We start from the raw sequence: 18,259 nt of genomic DNA, 5'->3' as shown, positions 1-18,259 counted from the left end.
CTTTGGAAGGGATAATAAAGAAAACCTGCCACTTCTCTGAAGAAAGTTGAATATAATGCAATCAAGGTTCCACCATTCAAAGCAAATAGTCAAATTTTTATGCTATTCACAGCCTTTTGTATTTCTGTGTTCTGCTTCTGATCAATTCTCTCACATATTCTTGAATTTTCAATTGTGAGACTGCTTAGATCACACAGAATCTGTATTCTGAAATTCCAAGCTAAATATATACTGTAAAGCTTAGGATTATTAAGAAGTATAAATGAATAAAATTATTCATGTTGCTAGAAGCATAAGACTTATTTCAATATTGAAGTTTTTGATCTAATTCCAAGGAATGAGTAAGAAGCATCCTAATTTAAGTTTAGCTAATTCAGTTTTTCCATAGTTTGCCCTAAAGCAAGCCAATTTTCAGTGAACTAAAACAAATGATGAGAATATTTATATTCTTAAATCATTTGATTCAACACAAATTTATTTTCTTAATCTGGGCAATTTAAGTTACAAAAAAATCTTAGTTTTTCCAAAAGGAAATTAGGCTACACGAATACTTAAGTTGTTGAGTTGATATTTTAGTTCTGTGGTTGTAAAGGCATGTGCTTGGGAATTACGACAGTATCAAATGCATTTTTCTTGGAAGTGAAAACACAGATAGTTAATTCTTCTGTATGTCAGGCTGTGTCCACATTCCTAAGTGTACTACAATGAAATGCACAGGGGCAGGAATAATGATGTGACTTTGCAGGCACACAGATGGGCTTGAACACTCATATTTATCACTCCTAGCTGTAACTTGCATTCGCAAGCCCCAGTTTCTTCACCTATAAAATGGGGATGTCAACACCACTGTATACAAATACAAACAAAACGGTACCTATAAAAACACAGTGTCTGCCACGGAATGTCAGCTTGGCTAAGGTTAGTGATTATTATTAAATACAACATAGGATTATATTCAGATAATGCATGAGCACTAAGTGACAACTACATTACTATTTATATCTGCAATTCAGTCATTTTTATCCTTTAAAGTTTTTTTTCCTTCTTTTTCTTCTATTTTAAAATATCTGATTCTCCCCCTTAGATCCTGTCTCTTTAAAACATAAAGACTTCTTCCAGGGGTACAGAGCCCTCTGGAGCACATCTTTTCCTGCCACAGGTGTGTAGAAGGTGGCTTCTCTGAACCTGCATGTTTACCTGCCAACAATTTCATCTGGCTGAGAAGGCACCATTAAAACACACTCTTCTCCCCCAAAGCTTTCATGAACATCTTTCAAAAGAAAGACCTGGCTTTTTACCTGATCCTAACATTGTGATAATTATTGCTCCAGAGTGAAAAAAAATTGACCAAAAAAGATAAACTTAAATGTGTCATTAGAGAAGGTGAAGGAAACTAAACATTAGGTAGTAAACCCTTCACAAGGAAGGTTATTTTCAACAAAACTGAATATTTCATGGGAAATCATCACATGCTTTTTTACTCCCCATCTTAGGGGGAGTTCAAAGAATTGAGTCATGTTGCTATAAGTAAATTCTTCTGTCCAACACGTGTACTTATGTGATCAAGTCTTCCCATGCTTTTCTTAAAGATAATATAGATGCTGAATCCTTGGTCTAACAACAAAAGTATTCTTTCAAGGGATATATGAATTAATTTGAATAAACAGAAATTATATCTGCATGAGAGGTATATTCTCAATATAATTTCCCTTTTTTAAAAAAATTTATTTATTTTTATTTTTTACAAACTGTGTTTTGATTCATTGTACAAAAATTAGTTGCAACTTTTCATTTCTATGATTGTTCATGATGGAGATTAACACCATTAGTGTACTCATACATGTACATAGGGTAATGATGTTGTCTCATTCCACTATCTTTCCTTCCCCCATCCCCTTCTCTCCCCTCATTTCCCTCTACACAATCCAAATTTCCTCCATTCTTCTCTTGCCCCCCTCATTATGTACCATCATCCACTTATTAGAGAAAACATTCAGCCTTTGGTTTTTTGGGGTTGGCTTATTTCACTCAGCATGATATTCTCCAATGCCATCCATTTACCTACAAATACCATAATTTTATTCTTTGTGGCTGAATAATATTCCTTTGTGTATATATACTACAGTTTCTTTATCCATTCATCTATTGAAGGGCATCTAGTTTGGTTCCACACTCTAACTATTGTGAATTGAGTTGCCATAAACATCAATGTGTCTGCATCACTGCAGTATGCTGATTTTAAGTCCTTTGGGTATAAACGGAGGAGTGAGATAACTGGGTCAAAAGGTGGGTCCATTCCAAGTTTTCTGAGGAATCTCCATACTGCTTTCCAGAGTGGCTGCACCAATTTGAAACTCCACCAGCAATGAGTGTGCCTTTTACCCCACATCCATGCCAACACCTATTGTTGCTTATATTCTTGATAATAGCCATTCTAATTGGAGTGAGATGAAATCTTAGGGCAATTTTGATTTACATTTCTCTAACTACAAGAGATGTTGAACCAAAGCAATCCTAAGCAGGAAGAGTGAAGCAGGAGGTATCACAATACCAAACCTTAAACTATACTACAGAGCAATAGTAACAACAATGGCATTGGTATTGGCACCAAAATAGACAGGTAGACCAATCGTACAGAATAGAGGACATAGTGACAAACTCACATAAATACAGTTATCTCATACTAGACAAAGGTATCAAAAATATACAATAAAGAAAAGATAGCCTCTTCAACAAATGGTACTGGGAAAACTGGAACTCCATATGCAGCAAAATGAAACTAAACCCCTATCTCTCACCCTGCACAAAACTCAACTCAGAATGGATCAAGGACTTGGGAATTAGATCAGAGATCCTGCATCAAATAGAAGAAAAAGTAGGCCAAATCTTCATCATATTGGCTTAACTAGCCTCCCAGAGAGCAAAGAATGAAATCAAGAATCAATAAATGGAATGGATTCAAACTAAAAAGCTTTTTCTCAGCAAAGGAAACAATCAATAATGTAAGAAGAGAGGCTACAGAGTGAGAGAAAATCTTTTCCACATGCACTTCAGATAGAGCACTAATCTCCAAAATTTATAAAGAACATAAAAAACTTTACACCAAGAATACAAAGAACCCAATCAATAAATGGGCTAAGGAACTGGACAGACACTTTACAGAAGATGATATACAAGCAATCAACAAATACATGAAAATGTGTTCAATATCTCTAGTAATTTTGCTTTTTTATTTTAGAAGTTATTTCATAAGATTTGTAATACCTTTATTGTTCTGACCAATTGTGTCTGTTAAATAATTGTATCAGAACTCTTTGGAAGAATTTTCTTTTAGCTTAGAGCCATATAGTCATTGAAATTTTTAAAAACTTTTAAACACATTTTTCCTATTGAGAATTACAGGGCAATCACAAGAGACTTCCATATATAAAATATATTGATATAAAAGTCTGAGATATTTGGATCATTTCAGATACATTTTACATCATTGTGCAAATGGCTTGGAGACAGATTGGTTAGGTCAAAGTCTGAGACATCTCTGGTGAGTCTGAAAAAGTCAGAATAATAATATCTATCAAGAACAATAGACTTCAGTCCAGCCGCATTAAAAATGGGTAGATTTGAACCAGGCTGGGTGGTGCCTACCTATCATCCTAGCTACTTGGCAGGCTGAGGTGGAGATTCACAAGTTCAAGGCCAGCCTTGACAACTTAGTGAGACCCTATCTCACAATAAAAAAATAATAAAAAGGTTATAATTATTAATATTTGATGTTAAATTTTTTTAGTTCTTCATTATTCTGGATATGAATCCTTTGTTGATTCTTGCACCTAGATGTTGCAGTATTTCCCCTATGTATTCTTCTGGCAGTTCCAAAGTTTCTAGTCTTAGGTCTTTGATCTGTTTTGAGTTGACTTATGTGCAGAATGCGAGATAAGGTTCTAGTTTCATTCTTCTATAGTTGGATATCACGTTTTCCCAGCATTTGTTAAAGGAGCTGTCTTTTCTTCAAAACATGTTTTTGTCATCTTTGTCTATTCCCTTTATCTGCATTTCTGTCTATATGCCAGTACCATACTACCATACTTTTTGGGGCTAGGGATGTAGTTCAGTGGTAAAGTGACCTTGGTTCAATCTCCAGCACCACAAAACAACAGCAACCCACCACCACCACCACAACAACAAAAACCCAGTAGATTTGAATGCATCCCTATTCCATTTTATTTTATTTTTATTTTTGTCACAGAGCATAGAATTTTGGATTTTATATATTTGAGTGCCCTTGCCTCTAAATATGAGTAAAAAATATGTCTGAACCCTTATGTGATGTTACCTTTTGACCATAACCTGAAACAGTCATTGCTAGGCTTTGTGTTCCATCCCTTCTGGATCAATCAAGTTTGCTGTGTGTTATTTTACTTCTTAAACAAATGAACGAAAAGTTCAAGGCTGATTTTGGTGGTACAAAATAAGCAAGTTGTTGAGCACATTTGTAGTAGGAAGTGTGGCTCTGAGAACCTCAAAATTATATCCAAATTTTAATATTGTGTTGATATACGGTAACATAAAATTTTTCATCCTGACCACTGTGGAGTGTACAGTTCATCTGGGATAAAAATAGTCACACTGTTTTGCAGCCAGTCTTCAGAACATTTTACACAACTGAAATTGTGACCTACCTACCCACCAAACAGCAACTCCCACTTGCCCTCTGACAACCATCTCCACTCTCTTTCTATGCATTTGACTACTCTAGAAGCTTCATGCAAGTGGAATCATGCAGCTGTGACTGGATTGTTTTGCTTAGCATATGGCATAAATACTCATCCAAGTTTTAGCACATTTCAGAATTTTCTTTCTTTTTTAAGGCTGAATAATATTCCTTGTATAGATAGACTACATTGTTATCCTTTCATCTGTCAGTGTATACTTGTTTGCTTCTACCTTTTGGCTACTGTCTATAGATGTGCAAATATCACTTTGCAATCCTGCTTTCAATTCTTTTGGGTATATTCCAAGAATTGAGGTTGCTTCATCAAACAGAAAAGCTTTTTTAATAACATATATATATATATATATTATTTTTAAAGCAACTGCTATGATGTATCTATCATTTTACATTCCCATCAGAGGGCATACAGATTGTAATTCCTTCATTTCCTTGCAAACACAATTATATTCCATGTTTTTTTTAAAAAATAATAATTATCCTAATGAGTGTGAAGTAATCTCTCACTGTGGTTTCAATTTTCATTTCCATAATGATTAGTAACATTGGACATATGACATTTATTAAAAAATTATTTTAAGTACAGTATTATTCTTTAATCTGAGAAGATGAGAATTTCTTTCTCACATACACAATAACATTGACAGAAATCCTGATAAACTTTAGTAAGTATAATGCTATAAAGCACTATCCAAAGTTCAAAATATTGAAATACTAATAATACTAATTCTGCTGTGGTTTCTCAGTTAGTCAAAGACATTACTTAAAAAAATACTTATATTGGTTAATCTTTCATCCCTTGCCTTAGCTCATGAATTTTCTTATCTAGAAATACTCTCGAACAGCTGTAAGCTTTCATTTTTCAGCTATTTTGTTGTAAGTGACCAGAAAAATGCATATCTTTATTTCTCATGAGATGGAAGCAAGAAATAAATATACCATACTAAAAAATTGTTTTGAAAATGAACAATTTCTCTTATCATGGTCTCTGTGGTTTTTATAATATCATAATAATACCCAGCATTAGGCACCAGACATCCAAAGATAAAACAAGACCATTCCTGATCTAAAAATACTCACAGTCTCATGATAAGAGCAGACAGGAAGCTCATCAGATTTAAAGCAGAATGAATGACACATGGACACTGAGAATAAATTGCCCAATATCTTATGGGAGGAGAGCAAGAAATAATAAGGCAGTAGTAAGGGAAGAGATACGCGGTAAGAGAATGAGGTGAATAATTAGGGCACTTTGGAAATATATTAAGATATCAAATACATAATCAGAGTTTTTCCATAAATCCTGTTAAGTTCATCCTCCATTCCTCTTGACCTTCCATTTTAATTGATAATTTTGGTTGACTATTTCTACCTCAATAAGTTGTTTGAATGGATCGATTTAAATACCTCACTGATTGGGCTGGGGAGATAGCTCAGCTGGTAGAGGGCTTGCCTCGCAAGCACAAGGCCCTGAGTTCGATCCCCAGCACCGCAAAAAAAATAAACAAATAAATAAATACCTCACTGATTATTGCTTGAATTTTATACAAGTATGAACAAACAGTAATGTTTTATCTGCCTGGTTTTACAATCATAATCTTACAAGGTCATTTTCTATATAATTTATTTTGCATTAAATTTGTACTACATTGTTACACGGAAGTGGAAGAATTTATAGTCCGTAAAACAGTTTCGTGTTATGTAAAAAGTTTTTATCTATTGTTTCTCTCACTGCAGAGGCACTGATTTCCTTGGGAACTTATATTATCAAATTTATTTAACTTAAAAACTTTGATTAGAAGTGATGATATAGAGAGGGAGAAGTCTCCTTAATATTTGAACTCGTGGATTGATAGTTTTAAATTAGCAGTGAAGGTGAGGTGCTCCTTCAGGGATCTGTGCTTGAGCTAAAAAAGCTCTTGGGTGAAACGTGGTTTTCAGGTTCTGATGGCTTGTGAGTGGAATTAATATTAAATATTTTCTGATTTGACATTTTCTGATGCACGCTGAGATGCATCAAACAGTTCTGTCATCGTGCATCTGAGCACACCAAGATGAACAGAACTCAAGCAATTGTTGGATCCAGGAAATACAATTAGAGAAATAAATTGCAATATAACCAGACATATAAGTCTTCCACTTTGTCTGAGTGAATTAGCAGTAAGGAATAATGGAAATATTACCTCTGTGGAAGATTAATTGAAATTTGATGATTATATATATGTGTGTATTAAGCACTTGCATAACTCTGCTCTTATTTTTTGCACATGAAGGTTGCAGCCACTCTACTAAAGCTAAATAAAAAGAGGTCACGCTCATGTAGAATTTCTTTGAATTTAAGGGCTTACATAAATTGAAATGCATACAAAGAGATAAAAGGGAATGCATTCAGAGACAAAAACTGCAAGCAGAACTAATGTAGAAATAAGAGAAGTTGTCCCTTTTTGAGTCTTGCTTTCCGAGTGTCATTTTCTCTCTCCACACTTCTAGTTATAAAGGCAGTTATGTTCAAGTTCCCTAACTTTCATTAGCATTGGGTGATGTTAGTCCTTCTTTCTGCAGACTGAGTTCTGAGGGTAATGGGGGAAAAACCCCAGTTATTTGGGTCATTCACTTCTGCTCTTTCACTTCTGTTGGGAGGGACACCCCAGGAGGGATCCATTCAACCATCAGACCTCTTTATTCTCTCTCTTTAAACCATTTCTATCAAAAGTCTAATATTTTTAAAATGTTCTTCCTTGGTTGGTGTCACTAATGTAAATTGCTTTATGAGAATCTGGGTTCAAGGACCACTTTAACTGCAATCTCCTTTAATCTCTTTTACGTGGTGGACCATGGATATGTCTTGATTTTGTGCTTGTTTTGGTTAAAATTTTGTTTCATTTTGTTTAAATAGCAGTTTTAGGTTCCCAGGACTTGTTTTGTTTTAATCAATAAAAAACAAAAGGAGCTAACATGTACCGAATGTTGCTGGATGATGATATGCCTCTTGTGGCAGCTTTCATTTAATCCTGGCAATATGTGTATAAATTAGAAGTTATTTATTCCACAAGGTCTCACAACTTTGGTACAGAACCAAAGCTGACATGGGACCTTTTGCCACTGGTCTGTAGTGTTACCTCTGAGCGATACAGCGTATCTCCCAAGACATAGTGCACAGCTGTTTCCACGTGGGAGAGTTCACCTGAAAGATGAATTGCAAGAATGAAATGAACAGCACTCCATATTCATTGCTGTTATGATCAGAAATGAAGAAATAATCATTTCTTCATCAGAAGAATAAACACAATCTAGAATGTTAATTTGCTAATATCTCTTCCTCATGAAGGATATAATCTGATCCTATCTTATGTATCTTATATGTTACATAGGCATTTCCAACTTCTTTATGTTATTAACCTTAACCTCTTGATATTCAGTTCACATGATAATGGGAAAATGCAATACTATCCCTAGTAAAACATATCAAGTATGATGAGTTACTTTTTAATTTTTTCAGAGACACAGACAAAGGGTTATTTCAAAAAGCAGAGTCACCTTCATGGGAGAATGTGTGCCAACTCTAGAGGGAGAGGCATCCAACTCCTTTTATTTAGAAAAACATAATGTTATTCTATTTTGACTCAAGGGTGTTAGCAGTTTTAGTGTTAGCATTAATTTGTTTTCTTTTAATTATACAATTACTACATTCATTTTCCTTGGTAAAATGGAAAAACATCCCAATTGCCAAATGCCAATGGTATTTTCTTAGGGTCTTAATGTGTAGTCTCATTAGGTTTCTGTTTTTCAGCTGGTAAAAGTTTATGAAGTCAGTATTTGTTTCTCTTGGGGGAATTTTGCTTGAACATTTTAAAGATAACAATTACCATTTTCCTCAGGTGATTTGCACCAATATTTGTCCTTCATTATCACAGCCCAAATAGTTTTTCACTTTGCAATCTCATACTGTTCTGATACATTTCATCTGTTCTTCCAAAAACATGAATAGAATACCTGCTGCATGTTTTTTTAAAAAATATTTTTAGTTCTTCATCTTTAAAAGGGTATGTTTAGAGAAAATCTATGAAGCAATATGAGATTTGTTTTATGCCTTTAAAAAACATTGACTTGAAGTGGGTGTGGTGGCACATGCCTCTGATCCCAGCTACTAGGTAGGCTGAAGCAGGAGGATCACAAATTCAAGGACAGGTTGGGTACCTTATCGAGACCCTGCCTCAAAATAAAATAAAAATGACTAGGAATGTAGCTCAGTAGCAGAGCACTGTAGATTTAATCCCCACTACCAAAAACAAAATCAAAAACAAAACAAAAGATTTGAGCTTTAATGCTATGCATTCTTGTCTGGTTATTTTTAATAATTAAGCAAACAAAAATAACTATTTATGGTTTTAATTATGGTGTTTCTAAGAAGACATAAACCTGAGTTTCATCTGCCCTTTGGTAATACTGCTCTATCCACATGAAATTTTAAATGGAAATGTCTGCAGAACACTGGGATTCAATTCTCTTAGATTCCTCTCTACTTGCCTTGGTCCATGCAGAGAAAAATGCAGTGAAGAAATAATTTTGATACTGCCACTTTTAATCAGATAACATGCAGAAAATTGATAATAACTAAGATTTGATTTCATACCACACATTGACTTTCAAATAAATTTTCTTCTAATTTGGCTTCACAACTCTGTTGGTAGATATTAACCCCAGTTTAAAGAGAGGACACAGAAATCCTGAGGAGTGAGTAGCAGCAAGTCCAGTCCCTTTGTTGGTAGAGTCACAAATTAAACTTGGGAGTTCTGCTCACAAGCCTTGTTATAAAAGCTCCTCCACACTTTCCAAGATTAGATGCCATGACATAAAAGAAAGAAAAACCGAGTAAGCATCTCTAAAATGATTTAAATCACAAGGCAGTTACACCTTTCTCTTTCACTTTGTATTTTAAATTATAAAACACTTAAACTTTAGATTATCAAACTTTCCATTTAAGGATTCCCCTGCCTCTGCCAACCCGGTATGTGACAAAGAATAGTTCACATTGGTCCCCCTGGAAAAGATAGACAAATTGAGACTGCTCCTTTAGTGTATGAATCTTTTACTTTGTTCACAGCTGCAAACTTTTTTGGAGACATTCCTGAAGGCTAGTTCACCACTTCAGGCATTTGATAACATGAAGGAAGCCATCAGCAAACTCCTTCTGGCGGCCGAAGTCTTCAGTGAAACATCTACTCTGGGACCAAAGACCTTCCATAGGTAAAAACAAATTTTAATTTAAAAAAAGGGAAGAAAATAAGTCTTCTAAAAATTGTTAATAGGATCTTCTAAAGAGAAGTGGACCAGTTTATAGATCCTAACACTTCAGAGCATGCTGCACACTTGTTAATGTCCAAATATTGGTGACAATAAATAAAACACAACATTTTAAAGTTAAATTTTAAATGGCAGCTTTCTTTCAAGTTCGGCTATTCCTTTATTTCTAGCATATAGATTTAATGTTGATTGGTTGCAATCTTACCCAATAAATTTTATTCTCAGATATCCCAGTGATTTCAAAATGCAGAGACGGAAACAAAGATCTTTATTAACACACTTAGTAACCCTAGCCTCATATTTCAGTTTACTGAAAATAATTTATTGTCTTGGCTTTAAGAACATGTCAAATTGGGTATATATAAAAAAAGTGATTCCTCAATTTATTTACGCATTGTTATACTTTGTATGTGAATAGGCCTCTCACATGTAGAAATAGGAGAGTTTTCTTCTCCATATTAAGGTTTTCATGGAATAACTTCATAGTTTAAAGTGTTATGAATAAGTTAGATGTACTTTCTGTAAGAAACAAAACAGGTCCCAAACCCAGAAGTCAATTATGTATAATTTTTGGTTAGAGATATTGACATTTAACAATAGCAGTCATTAACAATGTGATACCAGATAGTGGAGTTAGTGTAGTAAAGAGTCTATTTTTATGCTATCTTATGTTTTTATTTCAGATGTAGGTTATGCTTTCAACTTTTAACTTTTGATATTGGTTATGACAGCCTCAGACACCCTGTAGTGCTTCAGGTGAGTTGTCAAAGGCCTCATGAGTGATGTGAGCTTCCAGCTCTTGGTGGAGGGTGTGTATGTGTGTGTGTGTGTGTGTGTGTGTGTGTGTGTGTGTGTGTGTGAGCGAGGGAGCGAGAGAGAGAGACAGAGAGAGAGAGAGCGAGAGCGAAAGACTTTCATTCACAGTCACCAATTGATAAATAGCAACCTGAATTAAAGCCATTATAGGCTCATATGCATTGTGATTTAGGGAATTAATTAGTATGTGGCAAATCTGTGTTCCAATCCCCATCGTATGTTCCTGTAGAACAAACATGAATTTTTTTTTTTATGGTTCAACCACCGTTTATGAAGAAAATGTAGAATAAACCCAAGTACGTGTTTATGGAGAGAAGCAAGGCATATAATGAAAAATGGTAGATTCCATGGTGCATTCACATAGTGCTATTAAAAAGGTATTATTCATTATGTTGGGACATTTAGTTTTTAAATCGGCTTGTTTTAATTTAAAAATACATAGGGGTTTTTGAGATTTTTTTCCCTAGTATAAATACACAGAACTAGAGTGCTTTAGTACACCTTTTTGCTTCTTCTTGAATTCAGTGGACTCTTTCAGATCATCTCCCCAAACATATTTTTTCTTCTAAAATAGCCCTCAAGGGCAAGAAGATAAAAACCAATTTGGTTCAATTAGTCTACAGAAAGTTCTCTCTTGAGTTCTGGTGTGGGAAGAAGGGAAGAGGAACAAAATAGCATGAATAACCAGAATTCAAATTTATATAGCATTGTTTTCAAACTATAATTCAGGAAAAACAATTATAGACATTTGGTTGAATAACTTTAATATTTACCTATAAAATTTTGAAACTTTGGCCAGGCACAATGGCACATGCCTAAAATCTCAATGATGTAGGAGGCTGAGGCAGAAGGATTACAAATTTGAGGCCAGCCTCAGCAACTTAGCAAGGCCCTAAGAAACTTAGTGAGACCCTATCCCAAAATAAAAAGTAAAAAGCCTGGAACTGTAGCTCAGAGGTAAATTGCAATTTTTTTTTGAAGCTTTATGAAATGACAAAATGACTATTTTTTCCTTACTTTGTACACATATCTAATAGTTGATATCAGGCTCTAAAAATGTGTACTTCAGAAAAGTGTTATATATTATCTTTGGTGAACACAGATTCTTCAATTACACAGATGGCTTTAAGATAAGCTAATGTGACTTTATCACAGTTAAACTTCTTACATTAAAAAAATTGCATCTTTAAGAAAACATTATTCTTATTTATAAAACTGTTGACCTCCAAAAAGACCACTAGATGTCAGGTCTGATCTACAAACAACAGGAAATAAATCACGTCTTAGAAGTAATTCCACTGTATTAACTCATGGAAACTATTCACTGTGCTTTGCCTCTTCAAAGGTGCACGAGCATTTAAATTTTCAAGATGATGATGACATGGATTTTGAGGACCAAAATACAGAAGAATTCCTGTTAAAAGACACCTTCAATTTTCTTTTCTCCAATGAATCTTCACTTTCCTTATTTTCTGAGATATTTCAGAGACTTTATAGACCGGGTGTATTTAAGGTAAGTGCTAATTTGTGTACCGATGAATGTTTTTTCAAGTCTTCTTTAGAAGGTAACATTTTCTTTATTATGCAATCAAGCAATTTGAGAATTTGTGTGAAATTAATTGGTACCTATGTTGCACCTCTTAATTTTTTCTGACCTGAGGATCAACTTTTTTACATCAACAAAGTGTGTGCATAAAAATGATTGTGATATAATTGTGAGTTGAAAGTGAAATAAAGTAGTTCATAATTCAGAAGAAATGTTTGTGTATATTATGAATAATGCATATTGTATATTACAGAAATCTTTTAAAGGAGTGTTAGAACTTTTTGGAGGCAGTCTAGAATAGCAGAAAGTGCTTCAGATGGATATCAGAAGATTTAACTTATAATATTAATATTTTAAAGCATTCACATCTGTTAACATGTTTAGCCAGATGCTGATGATACTTCAGAGTAACATTGGTGAAGTTTTATGGTTAGTATAAGTTTTCTTGATATGTAAAGTACTATACAAATGACTAAACTGAGTATTGTTCCCTATGTATTTTTCTATTTTGTAACCTATATTTTAAATAGAATTTGGAGAGAGGATGTGAAAGGTTTCACAAAGATTGATGTTGTATTTCTCACAACCATTTCTCTGTAGAGCATCTATCTTTCTCGCAGTGATGTACTAGAAAAAATGGATGTGGGAAAACATGGGGAGAGGTCTGCTTACCAAAGTATGTGAAACCCCAAATGGCAATGTCCCATAAATGGGTTCATCGGTAAATACTCATTTAATGCTCTGAAGGCTACAGGAGACTCCTGCTGCTTTCTCAAACTGATTGTCACACCCATTATGCTTCTTGTTCACCTCCCCAACCTCACTACCAAAGCATCATGAAGCTATTTCATCCAGGTTCACTTTGTCAAATATGAGGTTTACTTATACTCCAACATCGTGTGACAAGTTGAAGTTACTAAGCAGTATATAACATTGATTTGCTTATCTGCTTAGAGCTGAAAATTTGGCTTATGAAGTAGGAGGCAATTGGGGTAAAGATTTAAACTTTAGTTATTGCTTATGATTTTTTTCCTCCTATTACAGGGTGAAAATGAAGACTATCAAAAACACCTAAATCAATGTCTGTCTTTAGAAGAAATTAACTCAATTATGACTTTCATAAAGGAACTTGAGAATCTGGGACAATTCCAACTGGTAAAACAAAAGTGACATTTGCCTCCTCTTGATTACTAAGATTGTAGTAGATCAGCCCTAAACTACCTTCTTTTGACTTCACACTGGACAGAATTTTTTTTTTTTTTTTCTGAATCTTTGTAAGATTCAGTCTTGCTTTCAGAGATCTAAACAGATAAGCAAGATCTATATGTTTCACTTTAAGAGTTTACGCACAACCCATGATTTATTAAAGATAAAAAACATAAAAATATATGGGATTAGTACAGCTTCCAGGATTCGACAGTTCTCAAAGGGAAAATGTCAACATTTTTCTAAATAAGTTTTGCTTTCAGCTTTGGGACATTTACATACAACCTAAGTTTATTTCTGCTTTTTATATCTTTTTAATTTATATAAAATCAAATATAATTGAACAAAATAAGAACATTTTAGAAAGCTACCTAAATCTTAATTTTTTAACTGTATAACAAATGTCAGAGAGAAGAAAATGTACATAATTATACCAATTTTTACTGGTTTCAGCCTATTAAAAGAGTATTTGTATATATTTTCTTGGACTTTATTATTTATTAGTATCTAAGGATGATTTATTACATATAAATGAATATGCTCAGTGCAAGCTTTGTTTCTACTTCTGCCACTTATATAAATAGATGATAATGATTTGCATTTTTCCACCTAGGATTTGTCCATGTAAAACATCTTTTAAAAATAATATGTTTAGGAGTACATTAATAATTCATTATTAATCTGACATATGGCTTCAGCATTTTTTAAATCTATGTATACATATCTGCAGTATGAGTTGTAACCAATTTGTTAAGTTAACTGATGAATGTTTGACATTTGCTTTTATAATTTAGCCCATATTTGGGAGGTTTCAAAGTAAGCTTATTTCTCCAAAGATAATTTACTTTGTGTATTTGTCATTTTGACTAATGTAAGTATAGCATTACATTCGTGGTAATTTGGTTCAATACTATAGAAAGATAATCAAAGAGACACTTATCTTTTAGGAATTTATAATTTAAGATGCTGGGAATATAGAATATCTCTTGGCATAATGCAAAAAAGAACTAAAGAATTATTTTGCAGAAGCCAGGGCAAAACCTTAGTTCCTGACTCTGGGAGTAGAAACCAAATAACCTAAGGTTATTTTAATTTAATTTTTTGGTGAGACGAATATTTCTTACCCTGATGTAATTCACTTGTAACAAAGGGGATTTTTCCTCATTTTCCCTGCTGCCTGATTCCCTCTGCTATTTAGCTGCAGCATGATATGTTAGTTATCTCTCACAAGAAGGAGAAATCCATATCTCCTCAACAGAACGGAAAGATAAATTCATCCCATTTGGAAATATGATCATCAACAAAATTATTTCCTTATAAAAAGGGGCATTTACCTTGACAACTACACAGAAAAATTAAATTACAGTACTGATCGATCAATAAATTGATTTTTAAAAATCTAACAAAATATAAAACCTTTCCTAGTAATATGCATTTTAACTTATTTTCCATACTTTGTGTTTGAATATTTCTTCTCAGCTCTTTCCATCTACCACTCCTGGGATTCGATCTTTGATGAGTGAATTTTATGATGCAACAAATCCTTTGGGAAAACCTGGCTCAGTCCTGACCCAGTACTGGTCTCTTTTAAATGTATTTGAACAATTTTGGCTCCTGAATAAAAAAGCCCAGCTACATCCACTGGAATGGTAAGATAGCCACAAATTTGAACTGTGCAATCCAAAAAAATCTCCAGTCTAAAGATTGATTTCAAAAGGCTTTGCCTAACATTAAAGAAAGCAACAAAAAGAAGTGTGTCCAAAAAAATTCATGCTCTGGAAAATAAATGTCTTTAAAACATTGAAACCATAATGATTCTGGTGGTCTTTAAACACTGTAACAAAAATATATCCAACCGTTTTTAAACCAACAAGACTTGACTCCTCCATAAAGTAATGCCTAAAATTAAAAGCTTCAATCTAGTTTCATTCCACGATATATATCTTTGCATTGCTGGCTCATCAGACAGAAAATTAGGTGGGATTTGTTTCATGAACCATCTGACTGCAGCCTAATACGGTCATATTATTTATTTAGAGGATCTTGGAAGCATGACTTTATTCTGGGCAAATCTAAATTCAGGTACACATATTCTGTCTTTTGTTTATTTTGTTTTTGTAAGGTACTTTCCATCCTGATGAGAGGCAGTAATGAAGGAAATGGTGTAGGCCATATGTTAATTAATGGTACAGGTGGTGTATTGGTGCCTTCAGCACCTAAGATTCTGTCTGTTTTTCTTTTATATGGATAGAATTGAGGAAATCTGACTTTTCTACTGCCAGGAAAACAGAATTAAACCTAAACCTCCTAGGAAGATGAAAGAGTAATCGACCCGGTATACTCATTTGCATCCCTTGCAGTCAGTCACCCTGGGGATGGCTGCAGTTCTATTGACTTATACTTCATTTCCTTCTGCCTCTGGAGGTAGTGAAAACAATTCTAGAAGACACCCTTTTTGTAATTAAAAACTACAAATAATCATATATTTGAAGACTTCTTATAATATCTCCCAGGATCAGAACTTATCCTACTTGCCACAACTATATGAACTTGGCCTTATTTCCTCAATACCTGGAAGTAGTAGGCCTGACAGAAGGTTTTGTTTGTGTGCTTGAAAATAAGTTTTAAATAATATGGCTCAAAGTCACTTTGCTTTCACCTTGCACTTGCTCAAATAATGCAAGACTGTCTCATGCATCATTATAGATAAGTGAAGAACAGGCTGGATTTCCCAAGGAGCCTATTAACCTATTGTTTTTAATGTTGAGTAAGTTCCCCTGAGAGACACAAGCTTTAGGAAGTTTGTTCTCCAGCAAGTTTTCTCAAGCTCCACATATGCTATAAGGTTAAGAAATCCACTGTTCTTATGCTCAGATGATTGGATTCCCTTCCAATAAGGAACCTTACTGATAATGGTCAGTGTTGAGTATAATTTGAAAGGAACAGGACTTTTTAAAATTGTACATACCTGAATTCAGAAATTCCAACTTTAGAGTTTATTAAGTATAGCAGGCAAAGTGCAGACTCAGTTTCCTCATCTGTCAAATACAGATTATATTACCTGTCATTTATTAGTTCAGTAGGATCACATAAAATGGCTGCTGTGCACCTGATGCTGGAACACAGGTATGAAGTAAATATTAGTTTGCTTTTCTTTTCAGGCTTTTATACCATACAAAGGTCACTTTAGTTTTTATAGTGGGGGTAATGTTTTTCTTTTCTTTTTTACTAGAAAAGAAAAATATGTTTGAAAGACTTACCTAAATTAAAATTAAACAAGTAAATTTTAGATTTTTACCAAAAAACATTAAAATATGCTTCTAGTAAGTTTTAAGAAAGAAAATTTAAGTTTAATTTATTCAAATAGTCAATTTACCAGTGAGCATATGTATATTTAATGATCATTCATCCAAGAAGGATACATACATACTATATACATTTTCCAGATGAGGAAACTAGGAAGATGGGTAATTTGTTCACTTTGGACAACTACCATAAATATATTTGGGACTAGGACTCCAGCCATCTCATCTATGGTCCAGTACATTTTTCCAGTGCATCATGCAGATAGGACGGTAATCATTGCATATACCTTGAAAACGGTGACCTCCAGATTTTCTATAGAATACGTCAATTTCATATACCTAGACTACCTATGGGGTTTATTGACCATTTTATTTTCTAAATCAAGACCATTTGCTTGTAGCAACGAGGTGAGGAAAAATGAAGTCAGAAAGCAATAGTAGTAGATAATAGCTTTCGCACTGTGCCCTGAGGCTCAGAATCCAGAAGTCCCAATTGAATTAGTGTAATTCTGAATAGAAAGGAAATCTTAAAAACCCATATTTGTGCACCATCTGCTAATTTTCACTTTGCTGGAAATATAGTTGTATGTGTATTTTGCTCTAAGGAAATGTTCTCCAAGAAAATTCATGTGGATTCAAAATAAATAATTTATTCACAAAATTATCCAAGAAATCACTACAAGATGCCTTTCTCTATAAAGTATCTCATTCCATTGAGATAGCAATGTTTCCAAAATTCAGTTTTTGTGCATTTCATGTTGCATGTTTTGCAAAACATATTGGAAATAATATTGCAATACAATTATAACACCTTCTAACATTAGCGAAATATGTAATTCCTTGACTCTTCTTAATTCCCTTTCTGATGGTTATATCTTAAAGGAATTTAAAACACACTATTCATCTCTGCTCTGCTACAGTGCCTAGCACAAGATCTGAGACAATAAATATGTCTAAAACATTACTTAACACAGAGCATTTCATTTAATTTTCATAGCATCCCTGTGAAGTAAGGCAAGTATTGTTATCTCCACTTTGCTGGGGTGAAAATAAAGACCCATCAGCACAGGAAAGGCCTGCAGGGGCCTCTAGACCATCTTCTCTATCATCAGGACCAGCGGTTATTCTTTCTGGAATTTATTATTCTGATCCCAAATTTAAGAATTTGAAGGACATTCTGGCCAAGTATTTATTATTTAGTTATACAACAGAGAAAAAAGAAGGGAACTCAGCACACTATATCTGAACTTTTTCCCTTCCCAACCAATTATCAGAATTGAAGGACAGAAAACTTGGTGACATAAGTCCTTAGTGCATGGTACAATTACTTTTCTCATATTCTGGGTATGTTTT

The 18,259-nt window shown here is 33.9% G+C and overlaps 1 protein-coding gene across 1 annotated transcript in view; it reads left to right on the top strand.

Annotated features, from left to right (window-relative positions):
- The window catches only part of CPED1 (cadherin like and PC-esterase domain containing 1), a 273,570-nt gene that overhangs the window by 130,415 nt on the left and 124,896 nt on the right, over positions 1–18,259 (top strand). The window contains 5 exon segments of the mRNA XM_079152537.1: positions 9,834–9,976; positions 10,717–10,789; positions 12,195–12,362; positions 13,440–13,550; positions 15,081–15,250. Coding sequence (XP_079008663.1) covers positions 9,834–9,976; positions 10,717–10,789; positions 12,195–12,362; positions 13,440–13,550; positions 15,081–15,250 — 665 coding nt within the window.

This window comes from Sciurus vulgaris, assembly GCF_902686455.1.
Source record: "Sciurus vulgaris genome assembly, chromosome: 8".
NCBI classification, from domain to species: domain Eukaryota; kingdom Metazoa; phylum Chordata; class Mammalia; order Rodentia; family Sciuridae; genus Sciurus; species Sciurus vulgaris.
Note: the sequence above shows the minus strand (reverse complement) of the source record. Positions and strands in the feature narration are given on the sequence as shown.